We start from the raw sequence: 18,787 nt of genomic DNA, 5'->3' as shown, positions 1-18,787 counted from the left end.
CTGCAGTGTGCCTAAGAGTTAGCCCCTGAGAGCCTCCGTGTTGCTCAAATGTGGCCAGTCTCAAAGCCAAACTCAGCATGTAAATGCGTTGCCTTCCCCACCCCAGCATGGGACATGACTCCTGGGGATGAGCCTCCCTGGTGCCGAGGGATTACTACCAAGCAGCTGATGATGTGACTAGAAAAGTACCTTGAGCCTAGAGCAACTTTGTGCCTGGGAATTTCCTTCTGTCAGCCTTCATGTTACTCAAATGTGGCCAGTCTCGAAGCCAAACTCAGCATGTAAATGCAATGCCTTCCCCCCAGCGTGGGACATGACACCCGGGGATGAGCCTCCCTGGCAACGAGGGACCACTATCAACTACCAACTGATGATGCAACTGGAAAATGACCTTATACGGAAGGTTCAATGCGGATCAGCAGAATATCCATGTCTACATAAAATACCATGACTTTAAAATGCTGTTTGACCTAAAGTAAGGGGGAAATGGAAAGGAGAAATGAGTTTATATGGCTACGAGTTTCTAAAAAAGAGTCTGGAGGCTGGCAGAAGGTTTGCCCTCATGCACAACTGAGCAGAGTCAGAGAGACAGATAAAGCAGATACAACCCCCAGATATTGGTTCCTTTGAGGGCTAAAGAGACCCATGGGAGTTATGGTCATGGCCGATGGGGTTAACTACCAGGGCAGATGGCCCCTCTTTGGAAATGGTGTTTATGTGTGATGAATCTGGACTCAGATGGGATCTCCCTTCATAAGACTTCCATGCTAATGTGCTGGAGGTGCAGTTAATGTTGGGGTTTAAGATATATTTAGGGGATTTGAATCTCTGGACTGACAATGTGATAGCCAGATCCTGAGCCTCAACAGACTCCAGCACCTACAATCTGATTTATTGGACTTACCACACTCAGCTAAGATGGAGGTGAAGAAGGACAACCACCACACCATGGAGCCTAGAGTGATTACAACTGAAAATGGGAGGATTGCATCCAGCATCCAGGTGGAATCTGAGCCTCCTCTTGACATAAAGGTGCAATGGACACAACCAGTCCAGTGTCCACATAGAAGAGGTGGCATTGGATTGGGAAAAGGGGACATAATGGACAAAGGGTATGGGGAAAGGCAGGAAGAGATGAGAGGTGGAGGCGTCTTCGGGACATGGAGCTGCCCTGGATGGTGCTTCAGAGGTAATCACCGGACATTGTAAATCCTCACAGGGCCTACTTGATGGAATAGAGGAGAGTATGGGCCATGATGTGAACCAATGTATATGAGGTGCAGAGGTGCCCAAAGATGTACTTACCAAATCCAATGGATATGTCATGATGATGGGAACGAGTGTTGTTGGGGGGGGGGAGAGGGGGGGGTGGGGGGTGGGGTTGAATGGGACCTCACATATATATTTTTAATGTAATATTATTACAAAGTCAATAAAAAATAAAAAAATTAAAAAAAAAAAAAAAAAGAAAAGTACCTTGAATAAAAGGTTCAACTTGGAGAGCAGAATATCTCAGTCTAACTATAATAACAGGAGTTAAAAATGCTTTTTGACCTGAATCAAGGGGGAAATGGAAAGGACAAATGAGTTTATATGGCTGAGTCTCCAAAAAGAGCTGGGAGGTTATCAGAGGGGTCGCCCTTATGCACACTTCAGCAGAGTCCCAGAGACAGCTAAAGTAGATACAACCCCAGGTATTGGTTCTTCTGAGGGCTACAGAGACCCACAGGTTCTATGGTCATGGCAGATGGAGTTCAGTGCCATGTCAGTTGGCCCTACTCTGGAATTTGTGTTTCTGTGTGATGGAGCTGGACTTAGATGTGATCTTTTCCAATAGCCTTTCCTGTTACTTTTACCAGAACTGTAGTTAGTGCTGGGGTTTAATGTATACCCAGGGGACCTGAATCTCTGGACTGAGCATGTGATAGCCAGGCCCTGAGCCTCAACAGACTTGCAACTCCTACACACTGGTTTATTGGACTTACCCCACTCAGCTAACATGGAGGTGAAGAAGGTCATCCACCACATCAGAGAGCCAAGAGTGCCTACAACTGAAAGCAGGAGGATTGCATCCAGCATCCATGTGGAATCTATACCCCCTCTTGATATAGATGTGGAGTGGACACAACCAGTCCAAGGTCCACAGGATGGAAGAATAGAGTATGGATTAGAGTGGACTTACTGATATTCTATTCATGAACTATTGTGATTAGTAATAGAAGAAAATGTGGCATTGGTGTGGAGAAAGTAGCCATGGTGGCTGCTGGGGGTAGGGAATGGGAGGAAGAGAGGAAATGTGGCAGCATTTTCGGGACTTGGTGCTGTCCTGGGTGGTGCTACAGGGACAATTACTGGACATTGTATGTCCTCCCATGGCCCACTGGATGGTACATGGGAGAGTGTGGGCTATGATGTGGACCATTGACCATGAGGTGCAATGATGCTCAGAGATGTATTCACCAAATGGAATGAATGTCTCATGATGATGTAGAAGAATGTTGCTGTGGGGGGAGGAGTGGGGTGAGGGAGGTAGGGGGTATATGGGGACCTCATATATTTTTAATGTAATATTAAAAAAATGAATAAAAACAAAAAAAAAGGAATCCACCATGTACCAAAAAAAAAAAAAAAAAAAAAAAAGAATATTGCCTGTGTTGGAATGATTCCAAGGGAGGAAAAGGAGGTGCATTGAAAATAAATGGTAAATGACTATTCTAAACCCTTTCTGCTGCTCATGGATTGAAGATTTTGGAATGATAAAACCAAATGCGTTCTTATTTCCTTCTATTTATAATGGAATTTACTTCATTTCAGCTTTCCCTTATATCCAGGTCCCTTAATATTGAATTCAGAAATACTTCATCCTGAATGCTCTTCCCCATCTCTTTCTCTCACCCACACTGAAATATGCTGTCTCACCTAGGCCATATTTATTATTTTAATTTAGGATAAAGTTTTTTGGTTTGAAACTGTAATTATATCACTTAAGACAATTGGATACTTCCCAAAACACTGTAAATTACTGTTTTCTCAGTGAATGGTTGTCTTCAATCCTTATAATTAGATGCAAATTACACGGTGATTTTCTGACTTGCTTTCATTCATAATTAATCTACTGAGTTATTTTATGATTGGCTACCTAACTCAAAAGGTGGATTTGGAGAAGGTACTAGATTTTTTTATCTCCATTTGTCTTTGAGTGCAAGGTAGAAAGCAACTGCTGGGTGTTCTTGATCTTTTTGATGGCACTGAGTAGATGTTTCTCTTTACTCTGATTCCCAAGCCAACAAATTGAGAAAAGCTCACATATATGACCATTAATCTCATCAATAGACTGCTTACTCCCAACTACAGAATCCTCATTCTATTTCTATTTTATGTTTATCCCACCAATTTTTATTTCTCTCATTATGCAATGGCCCATTCTTAAATATTGTGAGGTTTTTGATAGACAAATAGAATTTACCCACTTCAAAATAATTGTAACTTTTAAATATTCAGATTTAATTTGTGCAATAATCATTTTATAAAGAACTAAATGTCAGGAGTTTTGATATGCAATGACCAAATATAGATTGTTCCTTGCTCTACTTCAATTTCTGAGTAATTTTTTATTCATTCTCCCAATTTGACTTTCTTTCTAATCCTAGATCAGTTCATGTGATTTGTGTAGTAGCAAAGGATAATCCAGAGTTGCCCTGTATGTTACTTGTTTATATACTATTGTTTGAGAGGTATAGTCAGTGTATCAGAGTTGCTAGTTAAACAATCAACACGTAATTCTTTATCTTTAAACTTTGAAAATTTTCTTCCCTCTGCCTAAGCACTCCATAGAGTTAAATATTTTTGGCTAGACCAATAAATGAGAAAGTTCTTGATTACAGAAAAAAATAAAATTTCAGGGAGTCACTAAGACACCCTGCCTACAGGCACTGTAACAAGCTCAGTGGCTTGTTGTATGCTCAGGAGACTTGAATCTCTGGACAGTCCATCTCCTAGCTGGGCCCTGAATCTCAGCAGAGTTGCAACACCTACTCTCCAGTTTCTTGGACTACCTAGGTTGACTAACAAGGAGATGAGGATGGTCAACCACCACACCAAGGAACTGAGAGAGTCTACAACTACAAGCAGGAAAATCCCATTGATCAGCCATGTGGGATCTAAGTCCCTTCTCAATTTAGAGGTGGAGTAGGCATTGCCATCTCAGGGTCCTCAGGATGGAGAAATAAAATATGGGTTAGAGTGCACTTACTGGTTTTCTACTACAGAATTATTGTGACTTTTACAGTGGAAGAAATTATATCATGATGCGGAGTCAGTGGCCATGGGAGTTGCTGAAGGCAGAGAGGGAAAAAGGGATGTGATATGGTGGCATTTTTGGGACTTGGAGTTGTCCTGAAAGATATTGCAAGGAAAGATGCAGGACATTATATATCCTGCCATAACCCACTGAGTGGACTGGGAGAGAGTTTAACTACAATGTAAACTGTAATCCATGCTGTGTAGCAGTGCTCCAAAATGTATTCATCAAATGCAATGAATGTACCACACTAATGAAAGAAGTTGCTGATGTGGGAGGCATGGGGATGTGAGGATGGGGTATATGGGAGCCTTTTATATTTTTTAATGTAGCATTTTGTGTGACATATGTTCTTTAAAAAAAGATTAAAGAAAAAGTTAATTCCCTATATTTTATGAAAATGGGTGGGATTTCCCTTGAGATACTAAGAAATTCCCTGGATTTAGAATTGGATTTTCCCCATTTACTAATCCGAGACCATACAGTCTCACACTGCAGTTTTTACCCCAGAACTTTTCAATGTTTTGTAAGAAGCGAAACACAGGCAGAGGTTATAGAAGTAGAAGTCGATGATTACAAGCAGAGTAACCCATCAGGTTTGTTTAGGGGTACAGACATTGAGGGGTCACATCACTGGGCTTCAGTGACTAAGGGAAGCAAAGGTGCATACAGGCTTTGAAGTATAAGAAATATCTTTGCTTAATTGGAAGGACAACATATATCAAATGATCAAGATGGAAAATTTACTAGTCTCAATTGCTCAACTGATTTTCACTTCAACTGTCTCTCATTTGGAGTTCAGACATTTGTTTGAGAAGTGATTTCAGAGAGCACAGGATATTTTTAGGACAATGAAAATTCTGTATGATACTGTAATGGTAGATACATGAGATTATACATTTGTAAAAACTCATAGAACTGTGCAAAAGAAAGAGTGAACCTAAAGTTCACCTGGAATTTAGTTAATATTAACAATGTATCAATACTGTGTTACAAAATTTTACAAATGTATCCCACTAATACAAAAGGTGGAAATAGGAGAAATAGCCCATAGATGCGGTGGGGAGTGAATATATAGAAAGAATTTACTGTGCAAATTTTCTATAAAACTAAAAGTGCTCTAAGAATTGTTTATATTAAAAAAAAAGTTTTCCAGCAATTTCTATTTCTCTGGGAATGCTCCCATGTGTATTTATTGACAGCATCTCTGAAGGGCAGAGTCAATGCCGTTTGACTGGTGTTGTAGGTGAGAAGGGCCTGAAGCAGTCAGAAGGTGGGCATAAGCCAAGGTGTCCACGTGGATCAGAACTTCAGCACCGTACGAATACTGAAATTAAAAAAAAAAAAAGTTATTTTCCCCCAAAATATTTGATACTCTTCTTCATGAGAGTCCAAGAATTATTTAAGGTTTGTCTGTAGAAAGCTGTCTGTGTTTCCAGCCACACCATTCCCATCTCAAGACATTCAAGTGCAAACATGTAAAAAGGAAGCTCAGCTCTTAATCCTCTCTGTTTTCTTTTTTTCTTCTTCTTTATTTTTTTTTTAAATGTTACATTAAAAAAATATGAGGTCCCCATATACCCCCCATCCCATCCACCCCACCCCTCCCACATCAACAACCTCTTCCATCATTGTGGCCCATCCACTGCACCTGGTGAATACAATCTGGAGCGCCGCTGCACCACATGGACAGTGGTCCACATTGTAGTCCACACTCTCCCCCAGTCCACCCATGGGCCATGGCAGGACACACAATGTCCAGCATCCATCCCTGCAGCACCACCCAGGACAATTCCAAATCCTGAAAATGCCCCCACACCACATCTCTTCTTCCATCTTCCTACCATCAAGCAGCCACCATGGCCACCCTCCCCACATCACTATTACTAATTTCTTTCCTTACTAATCACAAGAGTTGCCGAACAGAACACCAGTAAATCCACTCAAATCCATACTCTATTCCTCCATCCTGGGAACCCTGGCATGGTTATGTCCAGTCCTCCTCTACATCAAGAGGGGCCTTAGATTCCACATGGATGATGGATGCAATTCTCCTGCTTGCAGCTGTAGGCACTCTTGGCTCACTGGTGTGGTGGTTGACTCTCTTCACCTCCCTGTCAGCTGGTCAGGGTAGGAACCACAAGTCTGCTGAGGCCCAGGGCCTGGCTGTCACAGGGACAGTCCAGAGATTCAGGTATCCTTAGTATACACCAACCCAAATGCCAACCGCAGGTCTGGTAAAAGTAACAGAAGAGGCATTTGTAGAAAGGTCGCATCTGAGTCCAACTCCATCACACTCAGGAACACAAACTCCAAAGTAGGGCCAATTGACATGGCCGTGAACTCCAGAGCCATCTGCTATGACCACAGAACCTGTGGGTCTCTGCAACTCTCAGGAGAACCAGCACCTGGGTTTCCATCTACCTTGGCTGTGTCTGGTACCCTGCTGAAGCGTGCATAAGTATCACTGCTCTGATGACCTCCCAACTCCTTTTTGGAGACTCATAGCCATATTAACGCACTTGTTCTTTCCATTTCCCTCTTTTATCCAAATCAAAAATCAGTTTTTAACATCTGATATTACATGTAGGCTGAAATATTATGCCAGTCTGAGTTTATTCAAGGTCTTTTTCTAGTTACATCATCAGCTGGTGCTTGGTAGTAATCCCTCTGTGCCAGGAAGGCTCATCCCTGGGAGTCATGTCCCACACTGGGGGGAAGGCAATGCATCTACATGCTGAGTTTGGCTTAGAGAGTGGCCACATTTGAGCAACATGGAGGCTCTCAAGAGATAACTCTTAGGCACCCCACTGCTCTACGCCTAGTTCACAGGCTCATAATTGGAGCCACCAGTATCAAGGACTCATCGTTGGGCCATCCATCTTTGTTTGTCTTTGACATTGCACTTGGAGGATTGTTGCTGTTCCATTGGGGAATGTGATAGATCTCCCCTGGCCAGGAATTCAGCACTCTCTCAGCTGTCAATTCCAACTGAAATCACTATGAAAATATCCAAACCTTTCTATGTACCCTGTATATGTGCTCTGGAGAACACCCTCCCAACCATGTACCCTCCACCAATAACACCCCACACGAGTGCTCCTCCCCCACCATAGTCGAACCTCTCTGTGGTCCAAAATATCTAGAAAAAGGAAGCCCAATATATTGCCAGGTTCCATTAAGAGTAAAATGGAGTAATTGTAACATGCCTTCCTTTAGACTTCAGTCTACAGTAACACCTTCAAAAATCATTTTTGAAACCCCTATTGACTGGCATATAATGAATATAAAATGGTAATGGGTAGAAACTTGTGGTAGTTTCTTGCTCTCTGTCATGCAGTTTATAGATGCTTTTCATGGATTATCTCACTTAAACTTCAACCTAAACAAAAATGCCCCAAGATAATGAATAAAATGTCTTGACTATGGTGTTCCACATTATATATATATTCACATACATGTATCTGTACATATATATATTTATGCATGCAAGTCTGAGTTCTTGTGAGTCAGTGTGGTGTAATATAAAATAAATTGGCTTTGCTAAGAAACAGATCTAACTTTGAATTCTCTCTCCCTTTTTTACTAACTACATGTCCACTCCGAGTCTTTTTTCTCCATTCTTAAGTAGTAAAATTAAGAGTAGATATCAGCATTTGTTGGGAATCCCATGAGGTAATGCAGAAAAGACACTTTATTGGCTGGTGCTTTATTGATACATGTTTCTTTGCTTTCTCAAGATTATCAATATATATATATATACATTTATTATTGGTGTATAATATTATTAATATATGCATCTGGTTACCTAAGATACAGTATTTAAACTGAAACCCTTATGAGAATTAGTGTCCGTTTTTAGAACAATATAGCCTATTGCCCTAGAATGTGAAAGTTGAATAAAACTGCCTATTACTAGTTGTGCCTCATATCACCAGGCAACAAAATTCATCTTATTAGGTGACGGTAAAATTTCAGTGCTGGAAATACAAAGTGGTATTGATTTATATTTGTAAACTATTTTTGAATATATTGTTCTGGAACTTGCATTTGTGAAAATACATTTGAATAATTCAAAAGGAAAAAATAGTACCAGTTTGTATCTTTTATGAAGAACCATGAAGATTTACAGAGACAACAACCCCAGTATAGCTCTACCTACTCCTATAATGAAAGTTCTGGGCATCCTGATCATAATCTAAATCTCCATCCATTGAAGGTCAGCCTTTATTGGGGGCCATGGAGAGGCTTTGGGGGCTCCATAGTCTGAGGGTAACTGGGAGAGTCTGATCCTCTTTCCTTTCAAGGGTGAGTGCCCACCTGTCCAGAGGCTGGATTGCTCTGTCAGGCAAGTTTGTGGAAAGCCACAGAATTTGGCTTCAGCAGAATAGGAAATTCAAAGCAACTGCTCTTAGAGTCTCACAATAAGATATAAAATGTTCTACATGCAAATGAACTGGTAAGGGAAAACCTTACTTTCAACCTTCTCATAGATATACCAAAACTCTGAGCCACTTTTTTTCTATTAGCCTAACCCCCACCATAAAGAGAGAGAAAAAAATAATCTACCTCTTTCCAGAACGAAGCAAGTCAAATCCCTCATTTATTTTTTCAAAAGGTAAAACATGGGTTATTAATGGATCCAGTGGAAACTTCTTGGCCAAAAAATCAACCACAAGTTTGGGAACAGAATCTTTACTCTTAAAGCCTAGAAAGGAGAAGACATCATTGGTAGATTCAGGCAGTGATAAACAGTAGAATTGGAGAGAAGGCTTTCCAAATAGAATTAAAATCAATGTGTATAAAATGAGGTATATTACACAGGCTGCTATTATTGTGGTTAATAATAGATCATGTACTTTAAAGTCCTTTTGCTGTGATTTTACCTTTTTTGTTGTTGTTTACCCCCCTTAAACTAGGGAACTTTGGTATCAGCTCTCTCATAGATAAATTCTAGTACAGATGATTATGCCCAAATGCAGGGGGGCAATTTAGCAGCTGTCTAAATTTGGACAAAGAGTGCAGAAATGGACTATTGCTATGGATTTTGTCAGTCCTATGGGATATTTCATTTCCTTATATAGTCATCAGTATCTAAAGAAGTTTTGCTATAGGTATTAGCTAGTTTATTGGGATATCAGAAATTGTGTCTTGAGAGCTTCAGTCTTCACTAGTTCCACTATTAGTGAATTGGAGACTAGAAATGCATCAGGACTTTAATTATCTTTGACCACATTGTTTTCAAAACCTGTCATTGTCATTTATAAAACAGAAGAATAACAAATTAATAATAATGACGCTTAACTACATACCACCCAAAAGTGCCCCTTTCCAGGTTCGTCCAGTCAGTAGCAAAATAGGGTTCATGGAGAGGTTTTGGGAAGCTGGAGGCTCCCCTATAATGACACTTACGCCAAATGCCTCATGACAGCACAACAGGGCCTCAAGCTGTAACGAAATTAATTTTAGCATTGTAAAAATAAGTTGTCTGATAGTTTCTGTTCATTATACTTTCTCAGAATTCATGTAATAACAGCCTAGACTTTGAATATATCAAGAACAGGTTTTATCTTTCGCTTCTCTGCTCTTTTGCATACTTCGGTGGCTATGACATTAGGGAATACACAGAAAATATTTTTGGGTGAGAGAGCTTATGGATGTAATTGTGCATGCACACTTTTTTCCTTGGAATGTATTAAGGAAGTAAACTTCATTAAATACATAGATGAAGTCTATTATTCAAAAAAGTGTAATGTTTCATTATCATTTGAATCTTACACAATCTATGAGGTGGTTAATCATTTCTTATTTACTTATTTAGCAGGTAGTTTGGACCTTACACTTAGATCATGTATTTTAATGGTGTATAAGATGTTTCAGGGAAGCAGACTTGGCCCAGTGGTTAGGGCATCCATCCACCACATGGGAGGTCTGCGGTTCAAGCCCCGGGCCTCCTTGATCCATGTGCAGCTGGCCCATGCAGTGCTGATGTGCACAAGGAGTGCCGTGCCACACAGGGGTGTCCCCGCGTAGGGGAGCCCCATGCACAAGGAGTGTGCCCTGTAAGGAGAGCCGCCCAACGTGAAAGGAAGTACAGCCTGCCCAGGAATGGCACCGCACACACGGAGAGCTGACACAACAAGATGACTCAACAAAAAGAAACACAGATTCCTGTGCCACTGACAACAGAAGCAGACAAAAACAAGAACACACAGCAAATGGACACAGAGAACAGACAACTGGAGTGGGGGGTGGTGGAGAGAAATAAATAAATAAATCTTAAGAAAAAATATGTTTCATCAATTGCAACGTCAAAATTTGCTGCTTGTCCAATTGATGCATGTATTTTTAGTGTATCCTTATTTTATTTTCTATCTCTAAATTGTACATTTTGTACATGTTACTTTTATCTCCCTATTTTTCTTGAATCTCAAAACACAATCTAGCAGGCATTGTCCTCCAGTCAGGTTTTTAGTACATGTTTTAGAAAGAAAGTAGTTTAGGATTCCATAGGAATGTGGACGTCTCAATCCTTCGGGTTTGGCATATGATTTAGAAGATCACACATGCATAGAACTTGTGGTTATCAGACATTTAGTATCATCGAATAAAGTATGATCTATGTCCATGTGAGAATACAGGAGAAAAACAATAGGAAAAACAACAAGGTAACAAACTGTTATCTTACAAATGTTGGAAACTGTTGGATCGAGGCTGCAAAGATCCTTACACTCGGGGTGCTGTTCCACAGCAAGAACGCTGCTGGAGCTTACTAGGGAATCTCAACTTTGCCACTAGGTTCTGGAGGATTCTGGTTAGGTGGAATGCAGCTGGAGAGATGGTAGCCATCACAATAGGTGATATTTGTATTTATTTGAAAGTAGTATTATGAGCATTCCAAAGATGATGTAAGCACTTCAAGAATGAAAATAATGTTTTATTATAACACCTGCTAAAATTAACTGAGTGCTTATCACTAGCCAGGTGGCAATATGCTGAGTAGTTTACATACAAGTAATAATATGTAATGCTATTTTATGCTTGTAATGATTGGGAGAAATGTATGTTTTTTAATGCTATTGTACATGCATATATTGCTATTACATATGTTTGCATTAAATTTTTTTGTTGGAAAATCTGTCAATTGATTTTAGGTTTCAGTCCCACACATGGATATGTGTTGCCAACTAAATGACAGGCCCTGTGGTATCTGCTTTGGGAATATCTAGTGATGTATTAAATCATTAACTTTCTTTAGGGCATATTTTTTATAAAAAATGATTTTTTTTTGCTGATATTTGGTCAAAATATGACATATGAAAAGAAATACACATTTATTAAACCTAAAAATTATTATAACATTTTTGTTAAGTATGTGAGGAAAAGAAAAACTTAGTTTGAGGATAGAATTTTTTCATTTATATTATCTCAAGTTTGAATTTTTTTAGTAAAATTTACTAAAAATATATTTATAATGAAATAATATAACATAACCTCTAAAGTGTAACTATGATTTGAGACATGTTTGCTTAGCTGAATGAATGAAAGTTTCCTTATAAGAATGAATAAAGCAATCATAGGTAAGAAACAGGAGCTAGAAATTGTAATTCATAATTTAATAAGATACTTTTCCATAATATTTATATTTTTGTTTTAAAACATACCCTCGGTTCCAAGAGCATGAAGTAAAGTGTGTAATGTACCTACCACGGTGTCGATCTGACCAATGGCTTCAAATGAAAAGTCCACACCACCCCCGGTCATTTCCTTCAGCACCTCATGGATGGGTTTCTTGAAGTCCTGAGGGTTGATGCACTCAGTGGCCCCCAGCTCTTTGGCCTTTGCAAATTTGCCTTTGTTGATATCCACCCCAATGATCATGGCCGCTCCAGCTGCCTTACAGCCGATGATGGCAGACAAGCCGATTCCTCCAAGGCCAAACACGGCACAGGTGGAGCCCGGGGTAACCTATTTTTTCAGAAAGGAGAAGAATGCATTAAATAATCATTGTTAGCAACAGTCTAAGCTGAACAAAGTATCGACCATTGATCCTTATGAAGTAATAGACTTCTCTGTCCACACTGCTAAAGTATCAACAGCTTGTTCCTCCCTGATAATCTGGTGAATTTCTTTAGGACATGCTCTCAGTTCCTTCTGGGCCACATTCTACACATAATCGCACCCCAAATTCTGTAGAGTTTATCATTGCTCTTATGGTTCTAGGAGGAAAGCTATCACTTAATTTAGAGGAATTATCCATAATTCCTAGGGAAAAAATGTTTTTGACAATCCGAGTACACGTGGAATTATTGCTTATTGTCATTCCTACTTTGGCAACGTTGATTGCAGACCCATAACCAGTAGAAAATGCACAGCCAATGAGGCAGACTTTCTCCAGTGGGGCAGCTGCATCGATCTTGACCACTGAGATCTCATCCACCACTATGTACTCAGAGAAGGTGCTGGTGTTGATGAAGTGGTGGATGGGCTTCTTTCTGCAGGTGAACCTAGTGGTGCCGTCCTGCATGGTCCCCCGAAGGTTTGTCAGACTGGTCAGTGTAACACAGAGACAGGAACAGAAGGGCATAAGACACGAGCTTACCTGATGTGAAAACTCATTGGCACTATGTGCAAAGTATCAGAAACCTACTCCATTTTCCTGCAATAGTTGGCTTCTGGGTGTTTACAAATAGCACATTTTCCACACTGGGGAACACATAGTGGGATGACATTATCACCTGGAAGAGGATAAAGCAATTTATTATTAAATTTCTACCCAAAAATTAATGGAACAAGAAATTAAGCATAAATATATATATCAGAGGCATATGTCCCAAGAAATATGGTGAAATAGCCACTATGTCATTGGTGGTTGTCTGTCAATATTGTTTATCCATTTTTTATGGTCCAGAAGTTTCCCAAGGAAACTTTTCCAAGGAAGAAATGCAAATATGGAAAACAACATGAATTTATTTTTCTGAATGCATAATTATCTTTTACCACCTGTAGATTTCTATTAGGACTTTATCTACTTCATCTCAGCTAGTCTTTAGTTAATTAATTATTATATATTCTCAATATAAGCATTAATATAAATTTTATCTGCATGCTGACCATCAGAATGGTGATAAGATATTTTGTACTAGTTTGGGTTATAATAATATTGGGAGTATTTTTTTTTTAAGATTTATTTTTTTATTTGTCTCCCCTCCCCCTCCCACCCCCCACCACGCTTGTCTGTTCTCTATGTCTATTTGTTGTGTCTTCTTTGTCTGCTTCTGTTGTTGTCAGTGGCACAGGAATCTGTGTTTCTTTTGGTTGCGTCATCTTGTGTCAGTTCTCCCTGTGTGCGGCACCATTCCTGGGCAGGCTGCACTTTCTTTAAGCTGGGCGGCTCTCCTTACGGGGCACACTCCTTGTGCATGGGGCTGCCCTATGCAGGGGACACCTCTGCGTGGCAGGGCACTCCTTGCACACATCAGCACTGCGCATTGGCCAGCTCCACACGGGTCAAGGAGGCCCAGGGTTTGAACCGCGGACCTCCCATGTGGTAGACGAATGCCCTAACCACTGGGCCAAGTCCACTGCCAATATTGGGAGTATTGATAACAATGATTTATAAATTCTTTTGCTTATCTTTACTAGGAAGTGAACACTTAACTTTTATTTAGTGCTTTTAAAGAAATACTAAAAAGCATGAGAAAAAGGAGGAATTGTGAAATGTCTCTGAATACTTCAATCCTTCCTAAGACAGGCACTTTCTGTCTCTCCTGACTCGAAGGGATTTATGCAGATAACTTAATTTGTGAATTATCTCTTTTTCTTCTTTGGTGAAGGGAGCAGGGGCGAAAATAAGGGTGTCATTTTAATATTTGTATTTTTGTGAAAAGGAAATACTACAAGTTCAAACTCAAATGAGACAACATCATTTTTTCTGTTCACAGGACAGTTAAGTATTTGGTAAAGGAAGAGACTGTATATATTGGCTAAAGAAATTTTTAAAAATTAAACATAATTTTTCTTTTTAATCAGTCACGATACATCTTCAATACAGTCAAAATAATGATTTGACTAAACCCATTAAACAATATTCAGGTGTAATTGATAGCATGGAAATTTCCTGTTGAATTTACCCCTTACCTCTAAATTATTCATCTACAGCAATATACAATGCAATTAGTATAAATTAAACGCTAAAAATAAATATTTAGTCAATATTCATACTCAGACATTTTAAGCTACGGTTAAATGTAATAAAATAGACACTCCTCTGACAGGATTCTTTCTGCCAGCTTTCCTCCCTCTGGTCTTTTTCATTTGTTCCATGTTCAAGAAGGGAGGCTACGCAGGAAGAGGAGTCAGTGGACAGGCTCCCGTGCAGGACATAAAAGATACCATGATGATTCCTCCAGAGCCTCACGGCCCCATCCTGTGAACTCTGTGAATCAGTTACCATAAACTAATCAAGAGTTTTGGGACACTGACAAATTTTTATTCCTCGGCTTATGTAGGTCTTTCATCTGCAGCTCTATTTCGGAACCTAAAGGTAGACAGTGCTTAGGAATACTAAGATGGCAGTTGTTAAGAGTGTGAACCCCAGGAGGCAGTTACTCTGTCTCCTTTGCTCTAGTATCCCCAGGATCTAACCTGGGACCTGACATCTAGTGGGAACTCCACAAGCCACATTTAAGGAGAGAACCAGGAGATCAGGCCTGTGGATATGTCTGGACACAGGAAGCACATCAGGCAGAGAGAGGTAATATAAGCATGTCCCCGCTCTGTTGCTGGCTGTGGCTGGGGTCTGGTGCCGGTCTTTTTCCATTCCCTGCCTCAGTTTCCTCATCCAGGTTGCATGACCTTGTGGAATCTGAACAAAGACTTATTCCCTGATTGTGATTCCTGTACCTGGTTTGACTGCAGTCACCCCCTCCCCAATGCTCTCCACGATGCCAGCTCCCTCGTGGCCTAAGATCACAGGAAGTGGTGTGACAAAATTCCCATTTATCACATGGTCATCTGTGCGACAGATCCCTGTAGCCACCATCTGTCAGGGAAAAGTACAGTGATACGATTCAGGAAAATGTAAGACCCCCAGATAGACTGAATGTACCCAATTCCCTGAAGTTGGATTTCTAGAGTTTGCAGAATTTTGCTAATTTCTATTCCACCCAAATAAAAAGATCCAGTTAATCCTTGAGATTATTTAGTTTAAAATTATCATTCACTTTCCTTTTCTTGCATTAGACAATTTGAAATAATTGCAAAATAAATTGTTTCTATAGAATGTCTTATATAATATACAATAATGTATTCTCTGCAAAAGTTGCATATTACCAATAAAACTGTCCTTTATATTCTAACACCAACTATTTTGAAATCTTGATATATATCCTTTTATACTGTATTTCTCAACAAACAGATAAATTCTTTCTATGGTTCCCAGAATTATAGTGTACATTTTTACTGAGACAACTTTGATCAATTTAAAAATTTTAATAACATATGCCATTTGTTTCTTTTTTTGACAACCAATGTAGTTCCATTGTAATGACTACCATAATGTATATAAATAGCTTCTCAAAGGACTTTTCATTGTTTCTACTTTTAATATACATTGATTTTTAGAAATTTAAATAGTGACAGAAAATGGTTTCACCTTAATACGAACTTCATAGGCCTTGGGGGGTGCGACCTCCACCTCCTCAATGGACAAGGGTTTCTTTAGCTCCCAAAGCACAGCTGCTTTGCATTTTATTACCTGAAAAATCAAACACAAGATAATACCTGTTTTCACTCAATGTTGAAGTCAGGGATCTTGTGTTTCCAACTTTCTATTGCCACATTTACCCCATGTCTAGAAAAAATAACTACTATGTTGAAATGAATAAGCTCTGGTTAACAAAGTAATAAAAATAATTTTTAAAAAATAGTATTCCATTACCATAGGGAAATAGAAACAGAATTAGCCATAACGAAACATTGAGATAAATTTGAATGAAGTTTCCTGGGGTATTTTTACATTTCTTTGTTTAATCCTCAGATATTTATTCTTTATATATTCTAATACTGACCTACAATGGGCTCTTGACCTACAATTGTTGACTTCTATATGAAATTGAGTCACTGTTATTTCATTGATGTTGCAGAAGGTTCTCTATTCACTTAAACCTACTACTCTCTTGCTCAAATTTTTGCTTATAGGAAAACAATCTGAATTTAAGATAAAAGGTAACATTTACTTCCTGCTTAGGAAAACTGTTTCCCTCATTGCCTTTATTATTAATATTATTATTTTTCCCTTCCTACCACTTGTGTGTGCTTCTTGTTGCTTTATTCATTGGAACATTACTTTTGCCTATCTGTTTTACTGTTTGATTTATGTGTAGCATGTCCTTTCAGAGCACATTTGAACCAAAAATATGTGTAGCATGTCCTTTCAGAGCACATTTGAACCTTAAAATACAAGTGACAAAAGCAAGCCCATTTCCATATGAACACATATATAACTCAAAATTAGGAGAACTGTGCTTGTTTGAATAGCAAACCCAGATAGCTTAACCACAGGTGTTCTTCAAAAGAAGAGTTAAACATGTATTTTCACTATTGTGAATGGTGCTTAAACTCTGTTTCAAGGTGGCAAAGTTTGTACAGATCAAATGCTTCTGTAATAGTGAAATAACATACATGCAAATATTCAATGGCAATTTTTTCCTTTGAAATTAATTTCCATTATTTAGTTATCAAATCTTGCCAATTTTCAGGCTTTGTGCTCTTGGCAATGCCATAATAACTATGAGAGGACTTGGAAAATGGCCACTGATTGCAGTAGGTCCTGAGTGTTGGTACCTATGAGGTGACAGGCTCCCTGTGGCTTTTTTGAGTGCTTAAGGCCAGGTATGCTACTGGCCTTATTTTACAGATGCAAATATTGAGAGTAAAAAGACTGAGTAGTTTTCCCAAAGTCATAAATCTGACTGTTTTTCAGGAATTATGATGCCTCCATCATTATCTTTTGGTTACCACATAACTCATTTAAATCATGGTTTTTGAATATGAAGATAGCTTTTTTTTCAGCATCCCCCACGCACCCCCCCCCCCCCGCCCCACAGAGGTATCAGCTTGAAAACGTCAGATCATAACCCCAGATCCCAGCCCTTCCATTGACCAAAATCCTTTTGTAACTAAGGTACTGCATGCCGACCACAACATCTTCTCTGGGCTCACCAAGGAACAGCAGACAGGGACATCACAGAGTGTCATGACCTTTTGCCCATCGCGGTACAACGGGAGCATGATGGAAGGAGTAAGATAACTTCTTGATTAAAACATTTCTAATTTTGGTTTACATGTTAGTCATGATAGACTTGGATAAACTCTCACTCTAACTAAAGCACATTTATTTTAAGGAAGGAGAGAAATATTAATAAAGATGATATATTCTGGTAAGACAAATGGGAATAGTCTATTTCTATTGTAGTTCAGGATTCTATATTTCGGTATTTATTGTTTCTAATTGATATATGAAATTTAAATTATAAAAGTTATCCATCCATTTATTATGCAATAAATATAAATGTTTATATTTATTTATTATATAATAGTGAAAATAGTTCCAAATAAAATGTTCTTTGCTTACTTTTCCTGCTGTGCTCATATTGCTTCTGTCCCTTCTGCAGGTCAAGGACTGGTGAATTCTTGTGGACTTCCTCCCTGTTTGAGGACACAGAGCAGATATATTGCCAGATATTTTGTTTGCATTAGTAACACCTAATTCTGCACATGTGAGCTGGGTTTTTAAGCCACTCCTACTTGTTCTTAGACCAAGTTGAATCATTTATGAAAGGACACCAGACCAGGATTTAAAACTCAACTTTCTTTGCAATATGCCAATTTCAGATACAGTATCTTGATTGCATTAGGTTCAATATTTCCCCATAAATAAAATTTAATCACTCTTTATTTATTGTACTTTACCTTTCTTGCTCCCCAATCTCACAAAGGTAGTTCAGAGTTCTGGTTTCTCTTTGTCTGTATGCAACTCCAATTTCTGATCTATTTGTTGCAGGTAGACAGGGAGGTGAAGAAGCAGGACAGTTGAGGCAGGGCAGAGAGAGCCAGCAAGCTGAGGAAGGTGCTGGATTCAGCAGCTTCCTTTTCAGAGCAGAGAAGTTTTAAACCCAGAAGGTCACAGGAAAGGGGCTCTGTGTCCTGGTATTTCTGCTCCAGTCAATACCAGTCAGCCTTGACTGATGGCCTCCCTGTGTCGGGCAGTAATCCAGGTACTAAGGGGAAGGCAAAGGTGATTAAGAGACGAAACTTAACCCAGAGCCAGAGGCAGTGTGGGGCGGTGACTGTGTTCATGACCTTTGGGTTCAGGCAGACCCTGTTCCTTAGAAGCCTTGTGAATGAGGACATAATGTTTATCTGGTTTGTGTCTTGGTTTCCTTATTTCTAAGATGATCATGAATACTAGTACCCACCTCACAG

General features: G+C 39.3%; 1 protein-coding gene, 1 long non-coding RNA gene and 1 other non-coding gene across 5 annotated transcripts; 1 reads left to right on the top strand and 2 right to left on the bottom strand.

Annotated features, from left to right (window-relative positions):
- Positions 1-5,459: 5,459 nt before the first annotated feature.
- On the bottom strand, positions 5,460-18,547 carry LOC101419218 (all-trans-retinol dehydrogenase [NAD(+)] ADH1B-like). Of its 3 annotated transcripts, none has more exons than XR_009185393.2 (11): positions 18,275-18,547; positions 17,937-18,010; positions 15,957-16,058; positions 15,206-15,344; positions 12,951-13,038; positions 12,630-12,849; positions 12,008-12,268; positions 9,613-9,748; positions 8,870-9,008; positions 6,204-6,534; positions 5,460-5,627 (listed from the first exon to the last, which is right to left on the bottom strand). XR_009185393.2 is itself a non-coding variant. In XM_004461968.5 (10 exons), the coding sequence occupies exons 2-10, from the start codon at positions 17,952-17,954 to the stop codon at positions 5,603-5,605; spliced, it is 1,128 nt and encodes a 375-aa protein (XP_004462025.2). In that variant the 5' UTR covers positions 17,955-18,010; positions 18,275-18,523; the 3' UTR covers positions 5,460-5,602. The 3 variants fall into 3 exon arrangements, 1 of the variants encoding a protein (XP_004462025.2); XR_011648931.1 differs by having other exon boundaries at positions 6,256-6,534; XM_004461968.5 differs by lacking the exon at positions 6,204-6,534 and having other exon boundaries at positions 18,275-18,523.
- Positions 14,813-18,482, top strand: LOC131278138 (uncharacterized). The gene is made up of 3 exons (XR_009185395.2): positions 14,813-15,056; positions 17,487-17,603; positions 17,977-18,482. It is a non-coding gene; the product is annotated as an uncharacterized lncRNA (long non-coding RNA).
- Positions 17,411-17,647, bottom strand: LOC111764991 (small Cajal body-specific RNA 6). Its single transcript, XR_002797463.1, has one exon. It is a non-coding gene; the product is annotated as a small Cajal body-specific RNA 6 (non-coding RNA).
- Positions 18,548-18,787: the final 240 nt, after the last annotated feature.

Source organism: Dasypus novemcinctus, chromosome 1, assembly GCF_030445035.2.
Source record: "Dasypus novemcinctus isolate mDasNov1 chromosome 1, mDasNov1.1.hap2, whole genome shotgun sequence".
Classification (NCBI taxonomy): Eukaryota; Metazoa; Chordata; class Mammalia; order Cingulata; family Dasypodidae; genus Dasypus; species Dasypus novemcinctus.
The sequence above is the reverse complement of the archived record's forward strand: the minus strand, read 5'-3'. Positions and strand labels throughout refer to the sequence as shown.

What these genes read in the sequence shown, in the direction of transcription:
- LOC101419218 (XM_004461968.5), bottom strand. An exon ending in TTGGTCAGATCGACACCGTG is followed by an intron (nt 9,749 to 12,007) that starts GTAGGTACATTA and finishes ATTTCGTTACAG; the next exon opens with CTTGAGGCCCTGTTGTGCTG. An exon ending in TTGCTTCGTTCTGGAAAGAG is followed by an intron (nt 5,628 to 8,869) that starts GTAGATTATTTT and finishes TTTTAATTTCAG; the next exon opens with TATTCGTACGGTGCTGAAGT.